Source organism: Salvelinus sp. IW2-2015, linkage group LG1, assembly GCF_002910315.2.
Source record: "Salvelinus sp. IW2-2015 linkage group LG1, ASM291031v2, whole genome shotgun sequence".
In the NCBI taxonomy this organism is placed as follows: domain Eukaryota; kingdom Metazoa; phylum Chordata; class Actinopteri; order Salmoniformes; family Salmonidae; genus Salvelinus; species Salvelinus sp. IW2-2015.
Window position 1 is genome coordinate 10,035,286 of NC_036838.1, and position 11,179 is coordinate 10,046,464.

Consider the following 11,179-nt stretch of genomic DNA (forward strand, 5'->3'; position numbering starts at 1 on the left):
TGTGCCAGAGAAGGTTGAATACATTGGCCATGATGTCAATCCAGTGAAGGAAAAGCAGCCAGCAAGTGCTCAGCATATGTGGGAACTCCTTCAAGACTTTTGGAAAAGCATTCCAGGTGAAGCTGGTTGAGGGAATGCCAAGAGTGTGCAAAGCTGTCATCACGGCAAAGGCTATTTGAAGAATCTCAAATATAAAATATATTTTGATTTGTTTAACACTTTTTTGGTGCCAACGTGATTCCATATGTGTTATTTCATAGTTTTGATGTCTTCACTATTAGAAAATAGTAAAAATAAAGAAAAATACTTGAATGAGTAGGTGGTCTATAACTTTTGACCGGTAGTGTATACTGTAGCTAAAAAAGTAATACTAAGTGTATCTTGTGTAGTAAGCTGTTAGTAGCCCATGTTTCTCACCCTAATAAGTTGGTCCCTTTCCCCCTCATACCTTAGCCTACTGTTCTGATTTGGTGGAGCACATGTAGCCTCTAGCCTGTTTTAGAGAAATGTAATCATCAAATATTGTAAGAGCTTTCATTGTTTGCTTGTATGGCCCCTTTATTAATCCTATGGTTCTGACTTGGTGTTCTGGGAGAACACTGTAAGAACGGTCCATGTTCTGAATTCTGTCACTGTACATTTCAAAAGTGCTGAAAAAATAGTTATATTGACTAAGCCGGTCCTAGCTCGCTCATTAATGTTTTAATCTAAATTACAGATGGCCTCTTATCCACTCGTTGTCCCGTTATGCCATAGTTGGTACATCTCAATTGTCCGTAGAAACCACATTTGTTTAAGCAAGTCAGCCATATCAGCTATACCTAGCAATGGTAAGGATTCATTCCATGGTGCTGAAAAGAAAGCTCTGCTGTTGGGGCAGTTTTATGTAGGCCCTAGCAGTGTTTGGGCACCGTTTGTCACTGTTATAGTGCAATTCATATATTGTCTTGTGTTGTTTAGTGGCTTTGCTGCCATGCATCAAAAAAAGGGGATTTTGCCCCACCGACATTTACATGCTAAAATCACCACTGTAATAGTGAGATGTGCTATTCCATTTTGTTTCATTATTTTATTTATTTATTTAAAATAAGATACCTATACTTTTGCTTTTAAGAGTTAATTAAAAAAAATATATAAAATAGANTAGCTACTTATTTCCCTTCATAGTTTGTTTGCCTAAACATTACCATCATCCACATGCCAATTATTATTATTTTTTACCAAAATGTGCTTTTTTGTGTCAGCAATTGGACATTGCTCTTTCGGGGGGCTAGTTACCCCATATTACTCTATATTACCCTATATTAATCTGACTATCCACAGTCACATGCACATATTATGGTTTGTATGTAACCGTGCTCACTGACAGTGTAACACTGTAGCAGTAGCTTGTTAAAATGGCCAATGAAGAAAACGTATTGAATTTGAACAATTTCAGACAGCGGTCACTAATTAAAATATAATTTTAACTTTTATTCAAAGCAGCGCTTTTATTTTGAAGGCACAAAACCGGAAGTCATTGTTTTATTACTACCAGCAGCAGCAGCAGCACGCAGTAAACGTTTAGAAAATTCGAATCATTTCAGCAAGAACAGTAAAGGGGCAAAGTCAACTCCGAGATCTCTGAGCTAGTAACTAGCTCTATGTTCATTTCGAAACGGTAAGAAATATTGATTATGTTGCGTTTTATACATGTTCTAAAGGTTTTAGAAGAGCAGTAACGTTAAGACAGGCCGTGCTATATCAATAATATAGTCACAGGAAAATGGCGTCGGGTCACCCATTTACCTGTGACTATATTCATCATATTGCACGGTCGTATGTGTACTACTATGAAACGTGTACAACATCTCGCTTAAAAATAACAATTTAAAAAAACGAATATTCTTTTTTATTATTAATCTGCCCACTGGAGAGCGCGTTTGCTAGACCTAGAACTGTTCAAAACAAAGACCTTGTTGCTATGCTACAAAAGCATGGGATGTTTTCACTAGGAACCAAACGGGAGGGGCCTACCTGAATTCGTCCAATAGAAACTCTAGTTTTTGTTGCAAAACGTTTCCCGTTGCAAAACGTTTTTTTCAGTTATGACTGCTGAATACACCCCAAATGTTGCTGGCTGCTAACAGTCTTCTTCATTTTTCGTTTGTTAGAATTTTTTTCCATTGCCATTTATTAGGATATCCTATCCTAGGACCTATGTGATGTGTACCCTGGTTCAGTTGGATGTCAGTGCTCTGCCCAGCTACCAAATAGCTTGCAGACTTGCTATCTAATTTGTAGTTTTATATTTGCTAGTTAGCTGACGTTACCCTGGACTGAAGTTAGAACCCCCTGCCCAGTTACTGTGTTACCTTTTACAGTATTTACCTGGCTTGTTAGCTAGATGGCTAACTATCTAGCTAATTGTGGTAGTTGGCATGACTAAACTGCTTATCATTTCTCTCTTCAGATTTTAAAAGGGATGAAATGTCAGGATCACTGTGTATACAGTGTCAGACACAAACCACTGTGTTTAGTAAGACCTGCAACAGTTGTTTCTTTAACCATCCAAAAGAGAAGAAGTTGTTACAAGCAATGAAGAAGTATGATTACGAATGGGGACACAACGATTGCGCCCATTATAATAATAGCTCTCAGATATTGACTTCCACAAAAGTATTGGTAAGTGTTCCCCCTCCCCATGTAACAATGTTAAACAATAATAATATTTTTCTAAGTCTAGGCTAGCTACTACTTTAAATCTGAATGTCTGATTCTGTGTTTCAGCTCTACAAATTACACACTCTAGGATTTGTTCCCCTTCTCCTGCTTGGAAAAAGGAGACAGGGAACAAAACATATCGATATGGATTCCTTTTGCCCTCACCCCCAAGTCATAAAAGAAACGGGCTCTATTGAAACATTGAGAAACATTTATTTAGGTCTTCTGAATGGTAAGTGTACCTCGTGTTCCATGTTTTTCCTTTTTTAAATATTTTCTTTTAGAAGGATTTTCTTTTACAATTTATTACTCAAACTCAGCTGCCAGACATAAAGTAGAATATTGCATCAAGGAAAGATTCACCCATTTTGAATGTCATATTGTATTTGTGCATCTTTGAGTGACGTTTTATCAATTCCCAGGGTCATTTCATGTTTTCATGTGTATCTGAGCTATGCAATATGACGATATAACGTTAGAAATCTGTGAATATTTTCTTTTAAGTGACGACAATCTGACAGTTACAACAACAATAACCGTTCATAATCTCTATCCAGAAACGGAAACTAAGTTTTGGTTTGATTTATTAGGATCCCCCCCATTAGCCAACGCCAATGGCGACAGCTAGTCTTACTGGGATCTGACACATAACGAAAAAAACATTACATACAAAATACTTTACAATTTACATACGTTTATTGGGAAGTCTGTTGGAGGAATAGTCTTGGAAAAACAAATATTTCCCATGTTTATGGTGTTAATAATTTTTGATATCCATCTCCGGAAGCAAGGGTGACTTGCGTTCTGTGAATTTTTTTGAGGGGGGCAGCCACCATACCAAACATCAGAGCCTGTTGTTCCTCCATAGGGATGATTTTAAAACAGTCTCTGAGCCGCCGAAGAGAGCAGGTTCTGGGTCAGGTTCAATGGCCCTCTCATATACTTTTTGAATACCACAAAAGTCATGAACCCTCTGAGGCTTTACATCTGTCACACAGTGGGAAGACCTGGGGGTAAATTCTATGTAGTTTGGTTTTGTAAAGTATGCATTACTTTGTATCAATTGATATCTGTCATTGATGGAACAAGAGTGAAATTCTAGACAGGGCTTCTCCCCAGATATCGTTTGAGATCTCAATATTTAACTCTTTAGCTACCCTAGGTCTCCTTGGGGTGACTAGTAGAGGCCTCCGTATAGTTAGAGGAAAAAAGGAGACAGACTGTGAGATGAGGTGTTTTGATTTGGGAGGGAACTTTAGCGGGGAATAAAATAAATGTTGTACAGGGAGGGGAGTTTCAAAATGTTTAATCTTCCCTTCGTGTCTTACGTTTAAATAGCATAAGAAATGGGAGAGTTCAAATGTGTTCTGTAACTGGTTGAATGATGCAAATTGCTTATCTATATGTTCTAATGTGACCACTCCCTTCTCCCCCCCACTCAACAAATACCTTATCAGACCTGGATGGAACAAAATAATAATTAAAACATATTGATGTGTATACAGAGGTATTAGGCACTATAAACACATTTCTCAAAAGAAAGGTATTGCCTGTCGGTTTGTTTAGGCACTCTGCGTTGCTCCCAAGTGGCGCAGCGGTCTAAGGCACTTCATCTTAGTGCTAGAGGCGTCACTACAGCCCCTGGTTCGATTCTTGGTTCAATCCCGGGCTGTATCACAACTGGCCGTGATCGGGAGTACCATAGTGCGGCGCACAATTGGCCCAGCGTCGTCCGGGTTAAGGGAGGTGTTTGGATGGGGTAGGCCGGCGTTTTAAATAAGAATTTGTTCTTAACTGACTTGCCTAGTTAAATAAAAAAAATATTTAAAAAAAAAATGCATGGCTGGAAGAGGATTTTGTTGCGGTTTTGACTTCAATATTTAGCCACAGGGGGGCATTAGTGCCCAATTTATCAGCCCAGTATTAATGTTTTAAAGATTGGTAGGCCTAGGCCGACATTTTCCTTGGGCTTTTGTAAGTGAGCTTTACAAATACGATGGGGTTTGTTACCCCAGGCAAATTACATGAATGTGGAGTCCAATGTTTAAAATTAAAAAAAAATTAGAGGTAAGAAAAGATTAAAGGAACCTGGGAAGAGAAACCATTTTTTATGGCATTAATGAACCCCATGTATAGTCAGTATTCTCCAGATCTCTATGTTTTGTTTAGTCTTTGTAACCAGCTCACTGTAGTTAAGCTTGAAGATGAGCTTTGGGTTTCTCGGTAGTGTACCTCATGTTTCTTTATTTGACATGGAAATAAAAGCTTCTGATGCTCATTGTAGTGATTATTTGAATAACTATCATTCTTTATAATGCAGTCACACTCGGCACCGAGTCCCAATGTCAGTGCTCCCCAGTGTCTCCAGAGCCAGACGGGACCCCCGCACCAGCTGAGGCAGAGGGAGCACCTACAACAGTCGATCCAGTGGGAACCTCTGCATCGACAGAGCTACACAGAATACCCATCTCCATCCAACTGAACGTAATACCCACACCAACAGAAACAGGCATACCCAACACACTAATCAATCCAATGGGAACCCCTACAACTATCAATCCAYTGGGAACCCCTACAACTATCAATCCAGTGGGAACCCCTACAACTATCAATCCAGTGGGAACCCCTACAACTATCAATCCAGTGGGAACCCCTACAACTATCAATCCAGTGGGAACCCCTACAACTATCAATCCAGTGGGAACCCCTACAACTATCAATCCAGTCGTATTCCCGGCACCAACCAAGCGAGACGGAATCCCCATATCTTTACAACTGAACCTAATCCCCACACCAACAGAGCCAGGCAAACCCTCCACACCAGCCAATCCAGTGGGAATCCCTACACCAACCAATCTAGTGGGAACTCCTACAGCAATTGATCCATCAGGAACTCCTGCACCAACTATGCCAGACGGAATTCCCACATCCATCAGCCTGAACAAAATCACCACACTAACAGAACCAGGCAAACACTCCACGTCAACCAAAACATTGGGAACCCCTTCACCAATGAATTCAGTGGGAACCCCTGCACCAGCCGAGCTAGACGGACTCCCCACATCAACAGACCCAGGCAAACCCTCCACACCAACCAAGCTAGATGGAATCCCCACATACATCTGCCTCAACGGAATCCCCACATCCATCTGCATGAACGGAACCCCCACACCAATACAGCCCAAAATCCCCAGACCAATACAGCCCAAAATCCCCAGACCAATACAGCCCAAAATCCCCTCACCAATACAGCCAGGCAAACCCTCCACACAAAACAATCCAGTGGGAACCCCTACACCAATGGATGAAACCTCTGACTCCTCTGAGCCCCAGGACCAAGAAATGCAAAGGTCAAAAAGAAAAATGTGGAGAGGTAAGCATTAGGAGCCGGTTTCCCTGACACAGAGTAATCCGGGCCTAAAAAGCATGCTCGATTGGGAATCTCTAATGAAAGTGCTTTTTAGTCCTGGATAGAAAAGGAAGAAAAAAAATGTCACATTGTATATTAGCTGTTCTCACCCGTGTGCCATTTATCACACAGATGGAGATCTAATTGAAGCTGAAGACAGTGCAACCACTCAAGCACAAAAGAGAATAAAAACCACAGGTATAACGGATATATTTTAATTTATTTGGGCTTACGGTTCTGTACAATCAAAATCTACATTTTTGTATTGTGCCACATTGTCATGGTGATGTAAAATGCATCATATGTTGCAAAACGCATCATGATGATGTGGCACAACACACTTTGCTATATCTTGACAACTTGATTGCTGACATGCAAAACATTTTGGAACTGTATCAACAGTGCACCAATGAAGAAAAAAAACACCTAAGCATTTTTGAGTGGATTATTCAATTAATACTATAACTGGAGCTGAAACATAAAATAAGGATTGTATCAATAATTTGCTAAATAGCTTTGACATGTAGATTATAAAATTGACATTTTCATTTACAACAATATTAAATAGTTTCACGGTCCTGTTTTTAAGCTTTCAAATGATATTAAAAACAAACGTATTATCTTTATTAGTGACAGAGATATGGGTATTTCATGATAGACTGGGGGGTCCAAAATGGGCAAACTGAGCACCTCTATCCACTGTGGTTGGTCATTCAGGTCCAATATTCACATCCTCATCATTTCTACTATGAGCATGTATAGAAAGTTTGATTTCAATACAAAAAGGTGATTTAAGTTAATATGGAATAACCTCAAGGCTACTTCATCACTTTCACTCTTAAAAAGTATCACCACAGACAAAATATACCAGATACGTCACTCACTGGTGGTATAAATTTGAAGCATCCGTTTGAAGCACTCACCACCAATATGGTAAGAAGAATATGCAGTATCTTGAGCGCAGAATTTTTTTTGCACTCGCTGCAGACGGCTATATCACTCTGCTAATGTATGACTAGTAAAGGGCAGTGCACACTTATTTTTTAAACCTTTAATTTCGATTAAAATATTTTCTCTATTCAGATTTTTCAGGGGATGCTGTCTGACAGACTCCATGAATGGATGACAATTTAGTTTTTTTGGTATGGTTTCCTAGAAACAAGGGTGGCTCATATGATCGATTTGGCTCAACTTACCCCACTCTCCCCTGCACTAAATGTTGTAGACTTGATGCTTTGCCAAAGAAAAAAAAGAACGTTTTATGCAAATACATGACAAAACGCACCAATAATATCTTGCTAGCTCGTGCTTGGCTCTGCCCATCTCCTTGCTTGTTCTGCCCACTGTGCTTAATTTACTCTCATTGTAACCAACGCAGATGAAGACTCTTGGGTTAGTTAAAAGTATATTTGGTATCACTGCATTATTTACATTCTGTAACATTGTAACTAACATTGTAACGGCTACCCAATAGATGAATTTGCAAACATAACATTTGATTTATTTGATCTGTTTGTAGAAGAGTGGCTGAACATGGATACGGATAGGCCCACGGTGTCAAGACATGCAGAGGTAGACACTGAAGTATTAGATCAGCTAGAAAAACACAAAGGTAATTGATTTCACTCTAAAAGGTATCACTGTGTGCATTATTTACGTTCTGCAACATTGTAAAGGCGTCCGCATGCTTCCCAGCCAAAACAGTTCGGAAGAGTTTGTGACATTTTTGTTTGTTTTGGACTTCGGTGAGGGTTTTTTCAGCTGTTCGGGGGCTTTTTTTTTTCCTTAAGGCAAGCCGCAGTTCGTAGCTGAAGTCTACGCCCCTTCGGTGATTGGTCAACAATAGGGATTCTTCAATAAAGTATTTTTTTAGTCATTCACCGAGAAACGACTCGTTTTGATGCAAATCTTTTCATTAAGAAATACTGCACCAAACGTCTTAGTTAGATGTAAAATTGTGAGACTAAGATCTCTGCAAAAACATCAAAATGAAGGAGGTTTCTTGAGTTATTTTAGATTCATTCTGACTGTTTTGAGGAAGCGTATACTGGCTACGGCGTCTCAAAATGGACAAACAGTACTGTTGCCGTGTTTTCTCGTTTTTCAAGCAAAGGTCATTTTAAGGGAGTATGCGAGCACTCTAGTTCGGTTCGCCTAGCCACCAGCCGAACTGAAGCATGCTGATGCCTTAACAAAACATTGTCAGAGTTATCCCATGGATGAATTTGCGAACATAACATTTTATTAATTTGATCTGTTCATAGAAGAGTGTCTGAACATGGATACGGATAGGCCCACGGTGTCAAGACATGCAGAGGTAGACACTGAAGTATTAGATCAACTAGAAAAGAGCAGCATTGTACAAGCAACCAACAAGCAAACTTTGTGGGCTATAAACTGCTTCAAGGACTGGCTGGCAGAGAAACAGATGATAGTGGATTTTTCAACCATTGAAAAATCTGAAATGAATGTGCTCTTGCGAGATTTTTACTGTTCTGTTCGAAGGGGTAAAGGTGGGGAGTATTGTATCCCGAGCTATATCGGAATCCGGGCTGGCGTGAACAGATTCATTAACCTCCCTCCCCTTAGCAGAGCCTGGTGCTTGATGAAGGACAGTGAGTTTACCTCCTCTAATAATGTATTTATTGGGGTACTAAAGAAAATCAGACGAGAGGGCAGGGACAAAACTACCCATCCCAAGGTGATTAAAGCACAAGACCTTGAGATTCTTCAAAACTCTACTGTGCTAAGCCCATACACACCCAGAGGACTAGTGAACAAAGTGTGGTTTGATATCCAGTTACACTTTGGCCCCAGAGGAAAGGAGGGCAATAGGCGGCTAACGCCACAGTCGTTTGTAATAAAGCACGATGAAAACGGAGCAAAATATGCAACGATGACTTCCAACGAGGAAAGACAGAACCATAAAGATGCAGAAGAGCAGAACTGGCAGAATCGCTGTGGAATCATGTTCCAGAACCCTGGTAGTCACCTCTGTCCAGTCGCCTCCTTGGAGAAGTATCTGAGCAAGATCCCATCAGATGCCACCGCCTTCTACCTCCATCCTAAGAAGATGGTCATCACCAGTGACAGCATATGGTATAGCCAGGAGCCAATGGGGTTCAATTACCTTTCATCAATGCTGCCCCGACTGTGCCAGGTTTGCTTTTTTTCTAGCAAATTTCGTAACATAATTACGTAACATTTTAATATTCGCTAAATAGCTAAGTTGTACTCCTAACTCAACCTGTTGTTGATAATTGGCTGACTTATCTATCACTCGCTCTCTTTTTCTCTCTCTAGGAGGCTGGTACATTGGAAAAGTACACAAACAACTGCTTACGATCTTTGCGCGAGATCATGTCTGTCAGCAGACTGATAGTTCCTTGAAAAGTTATTGAAAACCTTCAATGGACAACAGAAAGAGATGTCAAATAGGCTCACTGTGAGTCAAGGCAGTGACACACTTCAGTTTTACTTCCTACCAGTGACATTGTTTTGGTCTTCTACACAAATGGAGAGCTTGACAAGATATACAGTCCTCACCATATCTATTTGGACTATGTATTTTGACACTGAGGCTAAGATTGACATTTTTTGCTCTATATTCCAGCATTTTGTATTTAAGATGAATGAGGCGACAGTCCAGAATTTAACCTTTTGAATTTAGATTATGTTTTAGGTATAGATTTTGTTTTGCGCTGAGACTTTACTTTTCAGAATTGTAAAGCCTTTTAAGCTTTCTTTTCACCAACAAGTTTTACTCTACTAGAAACTGTTTAACCATAATCATCCATTGAGGAAATCTAAAGTTTAGGGGAAAAATCGTAGCAATCGCAGGATAATAGGGGGAATAGATTTTTGTATGTATGAAATAGATTTTTTTGGGGGTGACTGGAAGTAATTTGATGCTATACTTCCAAGATCTGTTTTTACACTGGTAGAAAAAAACATGTCTACACCACTTTGTAGACCATCTGTTGTGGTAAATGGTCATACTTACAGCTGTTTAACAAATGTAATTGTACCCTTCACATAGAAGGGATATTTCCCTTATTTACTAGATCTATTGTTTAAAGGTTATGTACCAACTATCTAAAATTACCCGTATCCCCTTAAATTCAAGATTTTAAACTATGTATGCCTCTCTCAGAAAGATATTGAACTTTCAAAACCATTTTGCAAGCTATAATGATAGTGCAGCAGAACCTGTTAAGGTAGTAACAAGAAGCGTGGAAAACCAGATGAGCCAAACATATGTTGTGGGAAGGGACAAAAGGCCCAAGAGAAGTTGTAAACCATAGGGAAACAGGAATAAGACGCATCGAGAGAACATACGGGGTGAAACAACTGAATCTGAGGGCTGAGAGCATTTTGATGTCGAATATGCGTAATAACAAGTACATGTATCCTAAAGTCTGTAGGCATAGTGAACTTGATTACATTATAATGTTGGCCTACATGCATAATTGTAGGCCACTTTTCCTTCCCGGCACTAGGGCTGCTGAATCAAGTGCACCTACCGCTAACAGCGCGAAACGCATAAAATAAATAGGAACGCAAGGCTTTATCAGAGTTTCTAAACCAAACTGTACAGTCTTGGGCTTTATCGTTGTTGTTTTTTACAGAAATGCTTGGAGATCACGATAGACCTGTTGGTAGCCACTGTTGTAGCCTTTTATTTGCGAGGCACATAGGAGCATAAATTGAAATAACTTGCCCCGATATAGTAAGGTAGGGCAAAGGCCTGCAAACTACTAAACCTGATAATCGGCCAAAAGTACAATGATTAGAAGAATCCGTAGTAAAACCCGGACTCAAGAGGATAAACTGTCTAACAAAATGAATAATTAGACATTCGAAACCACCTGTAACCATGAACAAAATTGTTGGAATGACCACACAAACTGAAATTATCATTAATGGGCTACAGGCAACCATAAGTTGAAAACCACAAATCAGAATTTATATATTCCAGTTGCTACTAGGAAGAGAATATAACCATTACGCGTTGAACACATCGACAGTAATTGCATTTTGGTACCCCAGAATTACATTCATTTCCAA

General features: G+C 39.7%; 1 protein-coding gene across 1 annotated transcript; it reads left to right on the top strand.

Annotated features, from left to right (window-relative positions):
- Positions 1–1,531: 1,531 nt before the first annotated feature.
- On the top strand, positions 1,532–9,963 carry LOC111960975 (uncharacterized). The gene is made up of 8 exons (XM_023983126.2): positions 1,532–1,660; positions 2,453–2,664; positions 2,770–2,935; positions 5,024–6,076; positions 6,245–6,310; positions 7,632–7,724; positions 8,377–9,272; positions 9,416–9,963. Exons 2-8 carry the CDS (start codon positions 2,470–2,472, stop codon positions 9,500–9,502), a joined length of 2,556 nt encoding a protein of 851 aa, XP_023838894.2. The 5' UTR covers positions 1,532–1,660; positions 2,453–2,469; the 3' UTR covers positions 9,503–9,963.
- The last annotated feature ends 1,216 nt before the right edge of the window (positions 9,964–11,179 follow it).